At 61.9% G+C, this 19,134-nt stretch overlaps 2 protein-coding genes and 1 long non-coding RNA gene across 3 annotated transcripts in view; 2 read left to right on the top strand and 1 right to left on the bottom strand.

The window, feature by feature from the left end:
- LOC142076291 (antigen WC1.1-like) overlaps positions 1-19,134 on the bottom strand; it is a 186,932-nt gene that overhangs the window by 101,189 nt on the left and 66,609 nt on the right. The gene's annotated exons all lie outside the window — the stretch shown is intronic.
- LOC142076256 (uncharacterized) overlaps positions 1-19,134 on the top strand; it is an 80,556-nt gene that overhangs the window by 23,105 nt on the left and 38,317 nt on the right. The window lies entirely within an intron of this gene.
- LOC142076262 (antigen WC1.1-like) lies at positions 4,267-17,584 on the top strand. The gene is made up of 9 exons (XM_075138631.1): positions 4,267-4,597; positions 6,266-6,510; positions 13,600-13,903; positions 13,990-14,304; positions 14,582-14,896; positions 15,507-15,821; positions 16,242-16,277; positions 16,562-16,699; positions 17,571-17,584. The coding sequence occupies exons 1-9, from the start codon at positions 4,267-4,269 to the stop codon at positions 17,582-17,584; spliced, it is 2,013 nt and encodes a 670-aa protein (XP_074994732.1).

Below are 19,134 nucleotides of genomic sequence, written 5' to 3'. Positions count from 1 at the left end.
CCACGACATGGGCTGGACAAGCCCAAACCCCACAGGTCATGGACCAGACAAAGGGGACCAGAACCAGAGAGCGACAGGAAAACCCAAACCCTGTGAGTTAGGGCCAGGACATGGGCTGGACACCCCCGAACTCCACAGGTTATGGAACAGACCTGTGGAAGCCCTGTCTGCGAACGTGGAAAACCAGGACAAAATGCTAACTTCAGAAGAATATGTGCGTGGGGACAATATGGAAAAGAGCCAAAGGGAATCCCCCAAAAAATCACGTGAGCCAGACAAACCAGCCAATGAGCCCATGAACTCCAAACTGGATTTCGAGGTGCCAAAGAGAGAGGAAGGGTGCTGGTGGGGAACTCCCTTTCCCCGTGGTTGTGGGGGATCTGACAGGTACCTGTAAGACCCCTGTGGGGTGCAGGTGGGGGCTATATAGGTCTCCTTGTCCTTAGGTTGATGACCTGATTGCATGTTTCAAAAAGCTCTGGCTGACTGAGTGAGGGGAGAAGTCAGGAGGGTGCTGGCACTTGCCCACGTCCACCTGAGCCACACCAGCCAAACCCAGTATGCTGTGTGCGTGTCACGCCAAGGGATGGGGAAGGGAGTGGTGGTGGTGGATGTAAATGTACTGAATAATGTAGGACCTGAGCAGGATGCACACGGTATGGAATAAGGGGTGGAGGTTGTACTGGGTCTGGCTGGGATGAAGTGAATTTTCTTGCTAGCAGCCCCTCTGGTGCCGTGCTTTGCCTTGGTGGCCCAAACAGCTCTGATAACACACTGACATCGTAGCTATTGCTGAGCAGCGCTTGCCCAGCGTCAAGGCCTGCTCTGTTTCTCCCTCTGCCCCAACAGTGAGGGGGCTGGAGGTGGCAAGAGGCTGGGAGGGGACAAAGCCAGCACAGCTGACCCCCAAGTGACCAAAGGGATATTCCACACCACGTGATGTCATGGTCAGCAATAAAACTGGGGAGGAGGGTGTGTTCTTTGAAGTGTCCTTTACTCAGAGACTGGCTGGGCATTGATCTCCTGCTGTGAGCGATGATTCTGCACTTATTAAACTGTCTTCATCTCGACCCAGGAGATTTTTTTTTCTCGTTTTTTTTCTTCCAGTTCCCTCCTCCATCCCACTGGTGGGGAGTGAGCAAGTGACTGGGTGGGGGCTGCCACATGGGGCCACTCCACCACGTGGGCACATAGCAAATAGGTTGGTATGTGCTTGTGAGGTCACTGGTGCCTAAGTAGATCATAGGCCGAGAGCTGGCACATGGCTTGTGTAAGTGGTTGTGACATTACTGATACCTGAGTAGCTGATAGGCCAAGAGTAGGCACGTAGCTTGTGAGGTCACTTGTACCTTCACATCTCGTAGGCGAGTAGGTAGCAAGTAGGTGGCTTTGTGGTGGTCAGGTCACTGATGCCTGAGTAGATGATAGGCAAGAGGGAGGCACATGGCTTGGGTATGTACTTGTGATGTCACTCTTGGCTGAATAGCTGATAGGCCAGGACCAGGTGCATGGCCTTTCTAGGTGCTTGTGAGGTCACCGGAGGCTGAGGCCCTCAACAGCAAGTACATGGCAAATGGGTGTACATGTTCTTGTGAGGTCCCTTGTGAGGAGCTGATAGGGCAGGAGCAGGCATCTGGCATTGTACTGGTTTTGGCTGGGACAGAATTAACTTTCTATTTAGTGAAACAGTGAGCGCGCGACTGTATGGGACTTAGCTGCTGGCCGGGGTTAAACCACGACAGGTACGTGTAGGTTGTTTTGAGGTCACTGGTGCCTGAGGAGCTGATAGGGCAGGAGTAGGCCCATGGCTTGTGTCTGTGCTTATGAGGTCACTCATGCCTGAGTAGCTCACAGGCCGGGAGTAGGCCCATGGCATGTGGAGGTGCTTATAATGTCATTGCTGCCTGAGGAGCTGATAGGGCAGGAGCAGGCCCATAGTTTCTGTAGGTGGTATGAGGTCATTGGTGCCTGAATAGCCGATAGGCCAGGAGCAGGCCAATATGAGAGGCAGATGCTATGACGTCATCTGTGGCTGAGCAGCAGATAGGCCAGGGGCTGTGTAGGAGCTTGTGTTGTCACTGGTGCCTGAGTAGCTGATAGGCCAGGAGCTGGCACATAGCTTGTGTAGGTGCTTCTGATGTCACCAGAATAATATTTAGGCCATGCCCAAATGCGGCCTTTTGGAAGAACCAAGGTCAGCAGAAGTCCGTACGCCGCGCACACGTGTGACAGCGTAACTCGTACACACGGTGTCGGCAGTAGGAGGGTGTGAGGTCACCACCAGTATAACTCATGGGCATGCAGCAGTGGCAGGAGGAGGTTGGCAGCAGCCGTGGCACCGATGGCACCCCGTGGCTGTGGGGCTCGGTGCAGAGCGGCCGTGTGCTGCCACAAGGGCATCCCGGGGGATGGGAGCTGCCCGGCCCTGTGTCTGCGAGGCCGAAGGAGCAGCCCCTGCAGCCCTGGCTGGAGCAGTCGGGGTGGGGGTGGCTCGGGGGCACCCCAGGGCTGTGCCCGGGCACGGTGCCACGAGGAAACCACAGACTTCCTGCCTGGGCGCTGCGGGGGGAGCGCGGCGAGCGCCGTGAGGCCACGTGGGCTGTGGTTTGTGCACCTGCAGGCTGCGGCTCCCGATGCGCCGGCGGGGAATAACGGCCCCGTGGTGACACGCTGAGAGCCAGGGATGTGTCTGAGCCTCTGGGCTGTTCGTCTGCTGCCAGGGCAGGGACGTGTCCCAGCGCTGGCTCCTGGGAGGGGTCTTCCATGGGCTCTCCAGGGAAGGAAGGGGGAGCCAGCACTGCTGGGATGAGGTTCTGGCCTGGGCCAAGGCCCATTCGCAGCTGCTGCTGCCAGCAGAGGGGGGTCTGTAGCAGGGGCAGGGGCTGTTTCCTTCCCTTCCTGACACAGACCCTGCTGCAATCCCAGCCCTCGGGTCCCCCTGGCACGGGGACGGCTGGACTCTCTCACCTTGGGCTCTTGGATGGGCCTGGCGTAGGAGATGCTCAGTGCTCCTGGTCAACACAAGAGGTTCAAGGGGTGAAAACCCCATTTCCCCCCCAACAACCTGCCCTGTCCTGTGAGGGCCCCCCACCACAGTGACGTGACACCTGCAGCAGAGCCGTCTCTCATATATGGTCACGAACGGCGCTGGAGAAGTTCATTGGAGGGCTGGGCTGTGTCGGAGGGGAGATAGCTCCCGATAATGTCTAAAAAGGTCCTGCTGCTTTGATTGGCTCCTCCTGCAGCTGGGCTGGGATCTGCAGAGATATATTGCCCTCCTGTCATCATTGGCCCCAGGAGGCCCCAGGAGCTGAGGCAGGGAGCGTGGCGCAGCAGGGATGTGCTGGCAGGGCAGGAGGCTCAGGATGGGCACAGAGGGACTCCTGTCCCCTCAGATGCTGTGGTTGCTCCTCTGGGTACAGCTGTGCAGCGGTAAGTGCCCGTTCCCTTGTCCCACAGCCCAGGGCCAGCGGGCGCCAGCATGGTCATAGGATCTGTCTGGGAATGGGTTTCTTTGAGGTGCTACTGAGCTGAGGGTCAGAAGGTGCTCGAGTCCATGGACCCTGTGCCTGCCTGTCTGGGTGGGAGAGAGAATCTCCTTTTCCAGGGCTCGGGCGTTTCGGGCAGCCTGTGCCTGGCTGGATTCATAGACACTCGTAGACACCCTTTTGGGACCCTCTCTTCCCCAGCCGGTGGTGGCCTCTGGAGCCGGTGGCCTCTGCTGCCGGCCCAGCTGGCGATGGCAGCACCCAGAGATGCCCAGGGCACTGTCAACCTCTGGGGTGCCTGCAGGGGCTGGGCTGACAGCAGGGGCAAGGAGGGGCTGTGGGTGGGGAGATCATTGGAATCGTCTCGGTGGGAGCTCGGAAAGCCCTGGGGGTGGGGGTGGGTTTGGATGGTGCGGGGGCAGGTGGTTTGCATGGGAAGCCGGCCTGGGTACACGGGGCTGTTCAGGGGAAGAGGGGTGGGCTGGGGAAGAGCGGGTGCCCTATGCAGGGCTGGGCACAGTGTGGAGGTGTGCGTGGGCAGGGGGTAGGTGGCCGTTGGGGTGGGCAAAGGTGCCTTGTGTGGTGGGATGGCAAATGACCCAGCAGGGCCAGAACTGCACACCCCCTGCCTTGTGCAGAGCGTGGGGATAGAAGGGACCCCCGCACTGCACTGGGACAGCCTGGAGGGGAGAGGGCTCCCACCCTGGTATCTCAGACATGGCCAGGGCGTTACCCCAGACCTGCAGAGCTGGGCCTTGGCACTCTCCTGACTGGTCCCATGTTGGTGTTTGAAGGTGCTGCAGAGGTGAGGCTGGTGGATGGCGGCAGGCGCTGTGCTGGGAGAGTGGAGGTGAAACAACAGGGCCAGTGGGGGACCGTGTGTGATGACAACTGGGACATGCACGATGCGGCAGTGGTTTGTAAGCAGCTGGACTGTGGGTCTGCTGTTGGAGCTCCTCGGTACGGACACTTTGGGCCAGGATCTGGCCCCATTTGGATGGATGATGTTGGCTGTAATGGCACCGAATCTGCCCTGTCTGACTGCCCACACAGCGGATGGGGTGAAAATAACTGCGATCATGCTGAGGACGCTGGAGTGATGTGTTCAGGTAAGGGCAGAGCCTATTCCCCTTCTGTGGGGCTGGGACGGGCGAAGAGACCTGGCTTGCCCTCAGGGAGCAACAAGTGGGCACCGGAGCATTGTTCAACGTGGCCGGTCGCACTGCCGAGCTGGGACTGTCATTGCTGGTGTCCCCTGTCCCTCGGGAAAGCCCAGTGGGAACCTGCCCAAGGGTGCCCATACCCTGCCTGACCCTGCGCTGGCTCAGATTAATCCCCCACCCTGCCCTGCATTGTCTGTTGATTCCCATCTTTCTCCTCCTATTCACCCAGGACCTGTCTGGCAGTGCCAAGGGCCAGGTCCCCCCATGCAGAGGCACCAAGAGTGACTCCTGTGGCCACCCACAGTACCGGGGAGGGGCGTGAGATGGCTAGCTACTTTGGGGTTGTGCTCCCTGGCAGACACAAGTCCCTTGGCTGAATCAAAGGGATTGCTTGGAGAGGAGGAGCGCTTGGCCTGGTCTGAGGAGCGGGGTGGCATGTGGCACCTTTCCCAGGGTCACCCCATGAGAGCCTGCCCGTGGGGACATGGCCCCGTCCAGGAGGGCTGACCTGCTGCCCAGCCTCTCATGTCTGTCCCAGCCCCTGGATGCCTTGCATTTTTGGGTTTGCCAGCATTTACTGGCACTTCCCTGTGCCTGCCCTTGCACTGGGAGCTCGTGTAAGCCCAGGGTTGCTCTCTGTCCACTCTCCTGGCCTCCGCCTGGCTGTTGTCCAGGGACATGAGCATCCAGCAGCACACTCTGGCCATGGCTGAGGACCTTTTTGCTGGGCAGGTGCCGGAGCAGGGGCTGGCACAGACACCCACTGCAGGTACAGCCTCACTCTACTTTTGCCCTGTGCCATGTCCCATCTACCAGCAGTGCCCCACAGCCCAAGACCCCCCTGGGAACAGGGCACGTTTCTGGTGGCACCAAGAGGTTCCTCATGGCTGGCCCTGAGCTCCATGGGGCAGAGCAAGCTGCAGCAGGCAACAGCGCCTGGGCTCATTTCCCTGGAGCCCAAGTGCTCTGGGAGCTGCAGTGCCCAGGGCCCAGTGCCGGGCAGCCCAGGGCCTGTGGGGCAGCAGCAGTTTGTCTGAGCAGTGCCTGTGGCAGTGGGTTTGGGAGAGAAGCAAGCCCACAAGTGCTGGGCTGATTTCTGAGGAGCGGCAGGCGGGCCCTGCTCTGTTTGTGCCATCAGCACCCCCTGAGAGCTGCTGGGGTGGTCGTGGCGCTTTTTGCCTTTGGCCACCTTGGACGTGGGATGTGGTCAGGGGACTGCCAGAGGGCTGTGGGACCTCCCAGGGGTCTTTGGTTGCTCCGGGATCTGGCTGGTTGGTCAGAGGGAATAGCCCCTGCTAAGGACATATAGTGATCCATGACGGGGACCCTTGGAAAACTGTCTGTGACTCACACCTTGGTCCCAAAGGTGCCACCATGGTCTGCAGCGTCTGCTGTGTGTCTGCAATAGACACATGCCCTCTAGTGCTGTGATGGTGTAGAGAAGGGGTGCTGGGGGGCCTGGATGTGTTTGTGTCACCAACAGTCCCCCAACAGCTTCCTCTGGGATGTGCAATGGGGGCGATTGGGTCATGGCTTGCTTGGAGGTGATGCAGGATGTGGTCATGTATCTGTCAGAGGGCTCTGGGAACTCCCAGTTGTTTTGGTTTTTTCCAGGATTTTTCCGGCTGGTGGAAGGGAAGAACCGCTGCTCAGGACGTGTGGAGATCCATGACGGGGACCAGTGGAAAACTGTCTGTGATTCCCACTTTGGTGCCAAAGCTGCTGGTGTGGTCTGCAGGGAGTTGCAGTGCGGTGTGGCCCTGCCTGTGGCTGGGCCAGCTCCCTTTGAAGAAGGGGTGGGTCCCATCTGGGCCGGAGAGCTGCAGTGTGTGGGGAATGAATCCCTCCTCGCCTCCTGCCCCAGGGGGTCCCCCAGGGACCAGCCCTGCACCCACATGAACAGCGCGGTTGTCACCTGCACACGTAAGGACTCAGGGTGGGGTGCTGAACACTGGGGTGAGCTCCAGCTTGAGGGGGGGCAGGCTGTGCCTGTGGAGACAAGGGAACTGGGGGGTGTGTTCCCACAGGCTGGCAGAGAGGTGACCTTCTGGGGGATCCCAGACAAGGGCAGGGCTGGGCTGATGCCCAAGGACAAGGAGGGGCCATGGGTTGGGAGGGCTCACTGGGACCATCATGTTGCACCCCAGGGGACACAGAAAGGCCTGAGGGTGGAGGATGTCCTGGCAGATGCCCAGGGCAGGCTGTGGTCCAGGGGAGCTCGGGGCCCTGGGCAGAAGCAGCAGTGTGTGCTTGGGGGAGTCCTGGTGGGGGCAGGTCTCTTCTCGGGGTGCTGGCTGGGGAGGAGCGGGTGCCCTGGGTGGGCATGGGCCGGGGGCAGGTTGCAGGGGGCCGTTGGGGTGGAAGGAAGGCTGGGGTGCCAAAGTCTGTGGGGCCACGAATGAGCCAGCAGGGCTGGAGCTGGGCATCCCCAGCCTTGCACAGCCCATGGAGATAGAAGGGACCCTTGCACTACCCCGGGGACAGCCTGGAGGGGAGTGGGCTCCCACCCTGGCACCTCTGACTCCACCCGGGCAGGGGTTCCCCCAGCCCCACAGTGCTGGGGGGCTCAGCGCTGTCCTGACTGGTCCTGTGTCAGTGCTTGAAGGTGCTGCGGAGGTGAGGCTGGTGGATGGCGGCAGGCGCTGTGCTGGGAGAGTGGAGGTGAAACAACAGGGCCAGTGGGGGACCGTGTGTGGTCAGTACTGGAGCATGAACGATGCGGCAGTGGTTTGTAAGCAGCTGGGCTGTGGGTCTGCTGTTGGAGCTCCTCAGTACGGACACTTTGGGCCAGGATCTGGCCCCATTTGGATGGATGATGTTGGCTGTAATGGCACCGAATCTGCCCTGTCTGACTGCCCACACAGCGGATGGGGTGAAAATAACTGCGATCATGCTGAGGACGCTGGAGTGATGTGTTCAGGTAAGGGCAGAGCCTATTCCCCTTCTGTGGGGCTGGGACGGGGGAAGAGACCTGGCTTGTCCTCAGGGAGCAACAAGTGGGCACCGGAGCATTGTTCAATGTGGCCGGTCGCACTGCCGAGCTGGGACTGTCATTGCTGGTGTCCCCTGTCCCTCGGGAAAGCCCAGTGGGAACCTGCCCAAGGGTGCCCTTACCTGCCTGACCCTGCGGTGACTCTGATTAATCCCCCACCCTGCCCTGCATTGTCTGTTGATTCCCATCTTTCTCCTCCTATTCACCCAGGACCTGTCTGGCAGTGCCAAGGGCCAGGTCCCCCCATGCAGAGGCACCAAGAGTGACTCCTGTGGCCACCCACAGTACTGGGGAGGGGCGTGAGATGGCTAGCTACTTTGGGGTTGTGCTCCCTGGCAGACACAAGTCCCTTGGCTGAATCAAAGGGGTTGCTTGGAGAGGAGGAGCGCTTGGCCTGGTCTGAGGAGCGGGGTGGCATGTGGCACCTTTCCCAGGGTCACCCCATGAGAGCCTGCCCGTGGGGACATGGCCCCGTCCAGGAGGGCTGACCTGCTGCCCAGCCTCTCATGTCTGTCCCAGCCCCTGGCTGCCTTGCACTTTTGGGTTTGCCAGCATTTACTGGCACTCCCCTGTGCCTGCCCTTGCACTGGGAGCTCGTGTAAGCCCAGGGTTGCTCTCTGTCCACTCTCCTGCCCTCCGCCTGGCTGTTGTCCAGGGACATGAGCATCCAGCAGCGCACTCTGGCCATGGCTGAGGACCTTTTTGCTGGGCAGGTGCTGGAGCAGGGGCTGGCACAGACACCCACCGCAGGTACAGCCTCACTCTACTTTTGCCCTGTGCCATGTCCCATCTACCAGCAGTGCCCCACAGCCCAAGACCCTCCTGGGAACAGGGCACGTTTCTGGTGGCACCAAGAGGTTCCTCATGGCTGGCCCTGAGCTCCATGGGGCAGAGCAAGCTGCAGCAGGCAACAGCGCCTGGGCTCATTTCCCTGGAGCCCAAGTGCTCTGGGAGCTGCAGTGCCCAGGGACCAGTGCCGGGCAGCCCAAGGCCTGTGGGGCAGCAGCAGTTTGTCTGAGCAGTGCCTGTGGCAGTGGGTTTGGGAGAGAAGCAAGCCCACAAGTGCTGGGCTGATTTCTGAGGAGCGGCAGGCGGGCCCTGCTCTGTTTGTGCCATCAGCACCCCCTGAGAGCCGCTGGGGTGGTCGTGGGACTTTTTGCCTTTGGCCACCTTGGACGTGGGATGTGGTCAGGGGACTGCCAGAGGGCTGTGGGACCTCCCAGGGGTCTTTGGTTGCTCCGGGATCTGGCTGGTTGGTCAGAGGGAATAGCCCCTGCTAAGGACATATAGTGATCCATGATGGGGACCCTTGGAAAACTGTCTGTGACTCACACCTTGGTCGCAAAGGTGCCACCATGGTCTGCAGCGTCTGCTGTGTGTCTGCAATAGACACAGACCCTCTAGTGCTGTGATGGTGTAGAGAAGGGGTGCTGGGGGGCTGGACGTGCTTGTGTCACCAACAGTCCCCCAACAGCTTCCTCTGGGATGCGCAATGGGTAATTTGGTCACAGCTTGCTTGGAGGTGATGTGGGAAAGTGGGCATTTAACTGCCAGAGAGCTCTCAGTTGGTTTGGTTTCTCCAGGATTTGTCCGGCTGGTAGAAGGGAAGAACCGCTGCTCAGGACGTGTGGAGGTCCATGACGGGGACCAGTGGAAAACTGTCTGTGATTCCCACTTTGGTGCCAAAGCTGCTGGTGTGGTCTGCAGGGAGTTGCAGTGCGGTGTGGCCCTGCCTGTGGCTGGGCCAGCTCCCTTTGAAGAAGGGGTGGGTCCCATCTGGGCCGGAGAGCTGCAGTGTGTGGGGAATGAATCCCTCCTCGCCTCCTGCCCCAGGGGGTCCCCCAGGGACCAGCCCTGCACCCACATGAACAGCGCTGTTGTCACCTGCACACGTAAGGACTCAGGGTGGGGTGCTGAACACTGGGGTGAGCTCCAGCTTGAGGCGGTGCAGGCTGTGCCTGTGGAGACAAGGGAACTGGGGTGTGTGTTCCCACAGGCTGGCAGAGAGGTGACCTTCTGGGGGATCCCAGACAAGGGCAGGGCTGGGCTGATGCCCAAGGACAAGGAGGGGCCATGGGCTGGGAGGGCTCACTGGGATCACCATGTTGCACCGCAGGGGACACAGAAAGGCCTGAGGGTGGAGGATGTCCTGGCAGATGCCCAGGGCAGGCTGTGGTCCAGGAGAGCTCGGGGCCTTGGGCGGAAGCAGCAGTGTGTGCTTGGGGGAGTCCTGGTGGGGGCAGGTCTCTTCTCGGGGTGCTGGCTGGGGAGGAGCGGGTGCCCTGGGTGGGCATGGGCCGGGGGCAGGTTGCAGGGGGCCGTTGGGGTGGAAGGAAAGCTGGGGTGCCAAAGTCTGTGGGGCCACGAATGAGCCAGCAGGGCTGGAGCTGGGCATCCCCAGCCTTGCACAGCCCATGGAGATAGAAGGGACCCTTGCACTACCCCGGGGACAGCCTGGAGGGGCGTGGGCTCCCACCCTGGCACCTCTGACTCCACCCGGGCAGGGGTTCCCCCAGCCCCACAGTGCTGGGGGGCTCAGCGCTGTCCTGACTGGTCCTGTGTCAGTGTTTGAAGGTGCTGCAGAGGTGAGGCTGGTGGATGGCGGCAGGCGCTGTGCTGGGAGAGTGGAGGTGAAACAACAGGGCCAGTGGGGGACCGTGTGTGGTGACGACTGGGACATGCACGATGCGGCAGTGGTTTGTAAGCAGCTGGGCTGTGGGTCTGCTGTTGGAGCTCCTCAGTACGGACACTTTGGGCCAGGATCTGGCCCCATTTGGATGGATGATGTTGGCTGTAATGGCACCGAATCTTCCCTGTCTGACTGCCCACACAGCGGATGGGGTGAACATAACTGCGTTCATGCTTATGACGCTGGAGTGATGTGTTCAGGTAAGGGCAGAGCCTATTCCCCTTCTGTGGGGCTGGGACGGGGGAAGAGACCTGGCTTGTCCTCAGGGAGCAAAAAGTGGGCACCGGAGCATTGTTCAACGTGGCCGGTCGCACTGCCAAGCTGGGACTGTCATTGCTGGTGTCCCCTGTCCCTCGGGAAAGCCCAGTGGGAACCTGCCCAAGGGTGCCCTTACCTGCCTGACCCTGCGGTGACTCTGATTAATCTCCCACCCTGCCCTGCATTGTCTGTTGATTCCCATCTTTCTCCTCCTATTCACCCAGGACCTGTCTGGCAGTGCCAAGGGCCAGGTCCCCCCATGCAGAGGCACCAAGAGTGACTCCTGTGGCCACCCACAGTACCGGGGAGGGGCGTGAGATGGCTAGCTACTTTGGGGTTGTGCTCCCTGGCAGACACAAGTCCCTTGGCTGAATCAAAGGGGTTGCTTGGAGAGGAGGAGCGCTTGGCCTGGTCTGAGGAGCGGGGTGGCATGTGGCACCTTTCCCAGGGTCACCCCATGAGAGCCTGCCCGTGGGGACATGGCCCCGTCCAGGAGGGCTGACCTGCTGCCCAGCCTCTCATGTCTGTCCCAGCCCCTGGCTGCCTTGCACTTTTGGGTTTGCCAGCATTTACTGGCACTCCCCTGTGCCTGCCCTTGCACTGGGAGCTCGTGTAAGCCCAGGGTTGCTCTCTGTCCACTCTCCTGCCCTCCGCCTGGCTGTTGTCCAGGGACATGAGCATCCAGCAGCGCACTCTGGCCATGGCTGAGGACCTTTTTGCTGGGCAGGTGCTGGAGCAGGGGCTGGCACAGACACCCACCGCAGGTACAGCCTCACTCTACTTTTGCCCTGTGCCATGTCCCATCTACCAGCAGTGCCCCACAGCCCAAGACCCCCCTGGGAACAGGGCACGTTTCTGGTGGCACCAAGAGGTTCCTCATGGCTGGCCCTGAGCTCCATGGGGCAGAGCAAGCTGCAGCAGGCAACAGCGCCTGGGCTCATTTCCCTGGAGCCCAAGTGCTCTGGGAGCTGCAGTGCCCAGGGACCAGTGCCGGGCAGCCCAAGGCCTGTGGGGCAGCAGCAGTTTGTCTGAGCAGTGCCTGTGGCAGTGGGTTTGGGAGAGAAGCAAGCCCACAAGTGCTGGGCTGATTTCTGAGGAGCGGCAGGCGGGCCCTGCTCTGTTTGTGCCATCAGCACCCCCTGAGAGCCGCTGGGGTGGTCGTGGCGCTTTTTGCCTTCGGCCAACTTGGACGCGGGATGTGGTCAGGGGACTGCCAGAGGGCTGTGGGACCTCCCAGGGGTCTTTGGTTGCTCCGGGATCTGGCTGGTTGGTCAGAGGGAATAGCCCCTGCTAAGGACATATAGTGATCCATGATGGGGACCCTTGGAAAACTGTCTGTGACTCACACCTTGGTCGCAAAGGTGCCACCATGGTCTGCAGCGTCTGCTGTGTGTCTGCAATAGACACAGACCCTCTAGTGCTGTGATGGTGTAGAGAAGGGGTGCTGGGGGGCTGGACGTGTTTGTGTTACCAACACTCCCCCAACAGCTTCCTCTGGGATGTGCAATGGGTAAATTGGTCACAGCTTGCTTGGAGGTGATGTGGGAAAGTGGGCATTTAACTGCCAGAAAGCTCTCAGGTGTTTCGGTTTCTCCAGGATTTGTCCGGCTCGTAGAAGGGAAGAGCCACTGCTCAGGACGTGTGGAGGTCCATGACGGGGACCAGTGGAAAACTGTCTGTGATTCCCACTTTGGTGCCAAAGCTGCTGGTGTGGTCTGCAGGGAGTTGCAGTGCGGTGTGGCCCTGCCTGTGGCTGGGCCAGCTCCCTTTGAAGAAGGGGTGGGTCCCATCTGGGCCGGAGAGCTGCAGTGTGTGGGGAATGAATCCCTCCTCGCCTCCTGCCCCAGGGGGTCCCCCAGGGACCAGCCCTGCACCCGCATGAACAGCGCTGTTGTCACCTGCACACGTAAGGACTCAGGGTGGGGTGCTGAACCCCAGGGTGGGAAACAGAGCAAGGACCGTGCTGGGCCGGGCACGAGGACAGAAGGGGTGATGGGTTGTCTGCAGCATGAAAAGAGGGCAGAAGGAGAAGAAAGGCATGCTGTCCCGCTGGCCGCTCCGCCAGCTACCGAGGGTACAAGAGCACCGGCCCACCCTCAGTTCTCCTCCTCTGTCCCCAGAGTACACAGGGTTCAGGCTGGTGAACGGCAGCACGGCGTGTGCGGGGAGAGTGGAGGTCCAGGTGTTGGGGACCTGGGGCACCCTCTGTGCCTCCCGCTGGCATCTCTCGGATGCCCACGTTCTCTGTCGTCAACTCAACTGCGGGTTTGCTGAGTCCATTCCTGGAGGAGGGCATTTTGGGAGAGGAACCGGACCTGTCTGGAGAGACTCATTCCACTGTGACGGGACTGAAGCCCACCTGGGACAGTGCCCAGTGATCACCCTGGGGGCCTCACCCTGCTCCCATGGGAACAACGCCTCTGTCATTTGCTCAGGTGAGTGCCGGGAAAATGCTGCATTAACTCCATTTACTCCATGGCCACCCAAAGCAGGACTCCCAGAGCAGCCCCAGGCTGAATTTCTCCCTGGAGAAACCCTTGCTTCCCCAGGAGCCTTCTGGAGGGCTTTGCCTGCTCAGACTGACTGCTCTACTGTGGGAGAGCTGAGGGCTGAACAGAAGCAGGCATCTGCCCCCAGGGCAGCGCCATTGCCAGGCCTGGCCTCCTGGCTTTTCCTACTGTGGGATGAATCCAGGACGGGGCTGCGGGGCTCTGCTCCACCCCCTGGCTGCAGACAACCACATCCCACCTCTACAGAGCGCCCTGCAGAGCTTCATCCCACCACCCAGGCAGGAGCTCCTGGGTGCCCCCAGCAGCAGCAGAGCTGGGTGTGAGCTGCAGAGCGGGCCCATGCTTTGCCCTCACTTCTCGTCGGCCCAAGGCCCAATCTTGTCCTGTTTGGTCGGAGAATTCCCCCTCACCCTGCTCCTAAAGGGTGCCGTGCTCCCCAGTGCCGCCAATGGCCGTGGCATCTCTGCTCTCCGCAGGGTCAGCCGGCTTTGCATCCCTGCGGCTGGTGGGTGGAGGGAGCCGGTGCGACGGGCGAGTGGAGATCTTCCAGCGCGGGACTTGGGGCAGAGTCCTGGATGACCAGTGGGATGTGCAGGAGGCCAACGTGGTGTGCCGGCAGCTGCAGTGCGGACAGGCAGAGACAGCCTACAACCCCCCAAAGCCCGAGCGAGGGACGGGCCCCGTAGGGCTGCGAGGGGTCCGGTGCGCAGGGCATGAGACCAACCTGAGCCTCTGCAACACCTCCCTGCCCGAGAGTGCGCTGGCAGCAGGGGTTGCGGAGGACGTGGGAGTCATTTGCCGGGGTGAGCGGCACTGCCCGGGCCCCCCAGATGATGGGGTGGGTGGGCAGCCAGCCCCTGGCAGCAACTGGGGTTTCTCCCCACTGCAGGGAGCCGGCAGGTCCGGCTGGTGAACGGGGCCGGGCGCTGCGCCGGGAGAGTGGAGATCTACTACCAGGGCAGCTGGGGGACTGTCTGCGATGATGGCTGGGACCTCTCTGATGCTGCCGTCGTTTGCCAGCAGCTGGGCTGTGGAGGGGCGGTGGAGGCGGCCGGCTCCGCTCGGTTCGGGGAAGGCTCTGGGCAGATCTGGATGGGTGCCGTGAATTGCTCTGGGGCCGAAGCTGCTCTCTGGGACTGCCCTGCGGGGCCCTGGGGGCAGCACGACTGTGGGCACAAAGAGGACGCGGGAGTCATCTGCTCAGGTCTGTGCTGGGTGGTGTGGTGGGAGCCTGGTTCCCGGGGAGGCCAGGACATGGGGAGAGCCGCGCATGGCCAAGGCTGTCCCTGGCTGCCTCTAAGCTCCTGCCCGAGCCTGTCCTGCGGACCCTCAGTCCCCCTCAGGGACCTCCCTCTGCCCCTGGGTGCAAGGGGGACGTGCTGGCCGTGCCCCTGCCTGGCTGAGGGCCTGGCGAGCGCAGAGGCGTCCCCTCTCCCACAGCCCCAGACCAGCCTCTTCCCCCTTGCTGCCTTTCCTCCCAGAGTTCATGGCCCTCAGGCTGGAGAACAGCGACGGCTGCTCCGGGCGCCTGCAGGTTTTCTACAACGGGACGTGGGGGAGCATTTGCTCCAACTCGATGACTCTCGATACGGTGTCGCTGGCATGCAAGGAGCTGGGCTGCGGGGACGGAGGATCCCTGGAAACACGCCTGCCCTATGGCAGGGTGTCTGGCCCTGCGTGGCTGGATAATGTGCAGTGTGGGGAGAAAACCAGCTCCTTCTGGCAGTGTCCCTCCACTCCCTGGCACCCGCAGTCATGCGAAGACCTGCGAGACGAGATCCACATCACCTGCAAAGGTAACTCTGAGCCACTCGGGCACCAGTGTCACCCCAGATCCTGCTCCCCGCTGGGCACAGCCAAAGGCAGAGAAAGAGCTTGGAGGGGCTTTTCCTTTCCATGTCACCCCGGTGGCACAAATGTGACCACAGCCACACACATCCAGCAGCAGTTGCCACCCAGGTTGCCAGCAGCGCCTGGCGGAGGCAGAGGCATCCCCAGGTGAGGTCTCAGAAGAGACCAGACAGGGCTCAGAAGAGCCTCCCCTCCACAGACACACTACTGCTGCTCTGTGAACCAGGGACCTTTAGGGGCTGAGCAATCAGGGTCCCCCCAGGCCTGCGCATGCCCGCTGAATGACCGGGGTTCAGTTGCTGCCGTGACAAAGATGGTACGGGGAGGCACAAGCAGAGCTCAGCCTCGCTCTCTTCTGCACCATCCCCCAACCAGCCCCTTCACTACAGTGTTTCTCTCTTCAGGGGGACGCCCAGAAAGGTCCCCAGCCCCATTGGCCCCGTGCCCCAACTCCACGAGCTGCACAGGTATTGAGCTGCTCCCCTGTGCACCCTTCTTGTCTGGCAGGGCTCTGCGGGCTGTCTCAGTGCCTTGGGAGGTCTTTGCTTTCTCCAGACAGGGAGAAGATTCGTGCCGTGGGAGGCGAGGATGGGTGCTCAGGCAGAGTGGAGGTCTGGCACCGTGGCTCCTGGGGGACGGTGTGCGACGACTCCTGGGACATGCGGGATGCCGAGGTGGCGTGCAGGCAGCTGGGCTGTGGCCCCGCGCTGTCTGCCCTGAAGGAGGCTGCATTTGGGATGGGGCAAGGCCCCATCTGGCTGGAGCAGGTGGAGTGCCAGGGGACGGAGCCGTCCCTGCAGGACTGCTGGGCCCGGCCCGGGGATGGCGGTGCTTGCCGGCATAAGGAAGACGCGGCCGTACGCTGCTCAGGTGAGCGGCAGCGCTGGGACCCCTTGCTCGGGTATTGGCAGGGAGCTGGGGAAGGCCTTTCGCCCGCTTGGTGCTGGCATGGCCCCTGACCTGCCAAGAGCACGAAGGTTCCTGCAGAGTGCAGGAGCCTGGTGCCAGGTGGGGAGCAGCCGTGATGGGACTGGGTGTCCTCCGGCCACTGCCCATGGGGCCCTGCAGCCCCAGGGCTATGCCCTGGGCTGCCTGTGCCATCCTGCCTGCTGCCCAGAGCAGCGGCGCTGCACCCTGACCCGGCCTCCCTTTCTAGCACTACCGGAGGGGCAATTTGGGTGGGATGTGCCAGGGACATCTACAGACACACACACAGTGTGTTGGGGAGGAGGCTCCCCGGTACCCACACCCCCACCCTCTCAGACCAGCTCTCCTTTTCCTCCTCTGCAGCTACACCCAGGACAACAGCATCCCCACCCCGAGCAGGTAATTTGTCCTCCCGCTGGGGCTGGGTATCCCCGGGGCCAGGCTGTGCCCCACTGCTGGATGGAAGGGGCTCCTTGCTGGGGTGTGAAACTCCCAGGAGGAGGCACTGGGGTGGTGGTGGGGGTTGGGGAGGGTTTTAGTTTGCTCAGCAGGGTGGAAGCTTCCCCATCACTCACCCCTGGGGCTCTGCACCCCCTGCTGCCGTGTGTGATGGGAGTCAGGAGTGGGGCTGCACCCACCTCTCCAGGCCTGGTGCTGCCCCTTCCATGTTCTCGCCCATGCAGATCCCACCCGGGGCCGTTTGAGCAGCAGCGGGAGAGTCTCAGTGCCCGTCATCATCTGCATCATCCTGGGGGCCCTCCTCTGCCTGCTCCTGGCCTTCCTGGCCGGGCAAGTGCTCCGTGCCAGGGCTGGGCGCAGAGGTGGGTCCTTCCACAGCGGTGCCAGGGGGAGAAGCCTGCTGGAAGGGCTGTGGGGTGCTGCGGGCTGTCAGGCACAGGCAGGGCTGGGGGGATGAGGCTGTGTGCTGCCATCTGCCTCATGCACCACCCCACTGACTGCCTGGCTGTGGGGCACGAGCAGCAAGGGGTGGAGAGAGCCCGGAGGCGGGGGGAGCTCGCGATGGGGCGAGCAGGGAAATGGCAGAGTGGGGATGGCCAAGGCTGGCAGCGCTCTGGGTAGTGCTGGAGGGGGCTCTGGGGCAGGGGAGAGAACAGGAGGAGCGTGAGGCAGTAGGGTCCATCTCCGTGGTGTCAGGCCCCCAGGCTGTCCCTCTGCCCAGCCCTGCCCACCACCCGGCAGGACAGGGGCCCTGCTATAGACCCGTGGGGCAGATAGGGGGCAGCTCCAGGTGGAGAGGAGACATGGGAGCTGCTCCGGGGTCAGACAAGGGAGGCAGGACCCAGGGGCCAGAGGGGCATGAGCGCTGTCTCCGAAAGGATGATGCAAGGGTGACGCTGCCCCAGATAATCTCCACAGCAATGTTGCCCTCACGGGCGATGTGCCTGGACGGCACAGTTGGGCTGTGCTGTCGGACCAGCCCTGGGCTGGCCAAAGGAACAGGTTTGGGGGAGCACAGTGAGGTCCCATCCCCCTCTGCCTTTCCCTGGGCCAGCCCTGTCTCTGTCCACAGGCTCCAGGAGAGCTCAGGAGCTCTTCCCCGAGGCCGTGTATGAGGAGATCAGTTACAGCCCAGCGTGGGAGAAGCAGGAAAGGTTTGGTCGCTCAGGTGGGTGGGGGTCCTCCCTGAGCGGGAGGCACATCTGCAGGACCCTTTCCCCTGGCCCCAACCAGGGCTGATCCCCTGAAGCCCCCCAGCCCATGGTTCCTGCAGCGCTGGGGCCATGTGGTCTGTGGGGAGAGCATCGAGGTCCTGGGCCCGGGAGAGGAGCTTCCCCCAACCAGCTGGACAGCCCCTCTCTTCCTGCCCCTGCACCCAATGGGGCACCCGAGGAGCGAGGGAAGGGGCTGTCCTAGGGCAGCTCTGGGAGCAGCTTTGAGACAGTGTTTGTCCCAGGGGAGCAGGGTCAATTCCCAGCCTTCCTCCCCATGCAGCCCCAGCTCTGTGGGTCTCCCTTCCCCCGCAGTGCTGACCATGCGGCAGGGCAGTGGGGCTCACTCCCTGACCCCCGCTGTGCATCTCTCCAGACTCCTCTTCAGAGGAATCCCCGAGCCAGCTGCAGCCCTACCCTGGGAACACCGAGGAGGAGGATGGTCTGGGATCAGCACCAGGTAACGGAGGCAGGAAGGGGTTGATCTCCCTGCAGACATGTGATAGACAGGGATGTCACTGAGCGTCACCGTCAGAGATGGGGAGGACATGGTGCTGCCAACAGCAGTGTCTCAGCCCTCTGTCCCTGCTCGTCCTCCCCTCCTCTGCTCTGCAGGACCTATCTTCTCCCTGTCACCAGCTCCCCTCTCCTTTCAGATGTTCTTGTCCTGCCCGGAGGTGACCCAGCAGATGGCTATGATGATGCCAGGGAGGTTTCTGACCCTGGCGATGGTGCTGCCCCTGGGCAGGGAGCTTGGGAAATGCCCAGGGCACCAGAGGAGGGAGCAGGGCCCAAGGATGCTCTGGGAGGTGAGAGGAAAAGAGCGCGCTGCTGGTTCCTGGGGTGCCGTCCCTGGTGCCACCCAGGTCTCTACCGTACTGACACCCAAACCTCCCGGGAAGGGGGAACGTGACCCAGGAGTTTTCCTTGGAGGGACTGGGCGTGGGAGAAGGAGCTGAATGTGGTGAGGAGCAGGGAGGAAGGTGATGTACAGACCCCATGGGACGAACTGCAGTGTCCTGCCTTGCTGCTTGCAGGGGGTAGCCTGTGCTCCCGGAGAAGTGACGGGGTCCCTGGAGCTGAAGGAGACACCTCATCCCTGACCCTGGGGAGCATGGGCTATGACGATGCTGAAGAGGTGTCTCTGGCACATCCCCGTGAGGACACAAAGGCTGTGACACCAGAGCTTGCTACGCAACCGTCCCTGAGCCCCAGGCCAGCAGAGCCCATCTCTGCTGTGCCGCTGGGTGCCGCCAGGAGGGAGGAGAGGTCTGTGCAGCTGGGAGAGCTGTGAGCTGTGAAACATCTCCCTGTGCCATGGGCAGCAGACACCGCCTGGCGTTTCCTCTATCTTTATTCCCATTTTTACACGGTGCATCCATATTTGTTCCTATGAAAAGTCTGTGAGGGCTTTGAGCCAGAGCTGGTGCTGGCGGGCCCAGGTGTCGGGTTGTCTCCCTGAGTCTGATCAGGGGGCGCAGAGAAGAAGGACACGGTGGTAGGGAAGGGGCGCGTCTCAGGGACAGCAGGCTTGGGGTCAGGCTGTGGGGCTGCGAGAGCCCATGGTCCCTGGGGAATAATCCTGC

The sequence above is a fragment of the Calonectris borealis genome, unplaced genomic scaffold (genome assembly GCF_964195595.1).
Source record: "Calonectris borealis unplaced genomic scaffold, bCalBor7.hap1.2 HAP1_SCAFFOLD_40, whole genome shotgun sequence".
Classification (NCBI taxonomy): domain Eukaryota; kingdom Metazoa; phylum Chordata; class Aves; order Procellariiformes; family Procellariidae; genus Calonectris; species Calonectris borealis.
The sequence above is the reverse complement of the archived record's forward strand: the minus strand, read 5'-3'. Positions and strand labels throughout refer to the sequence as shown.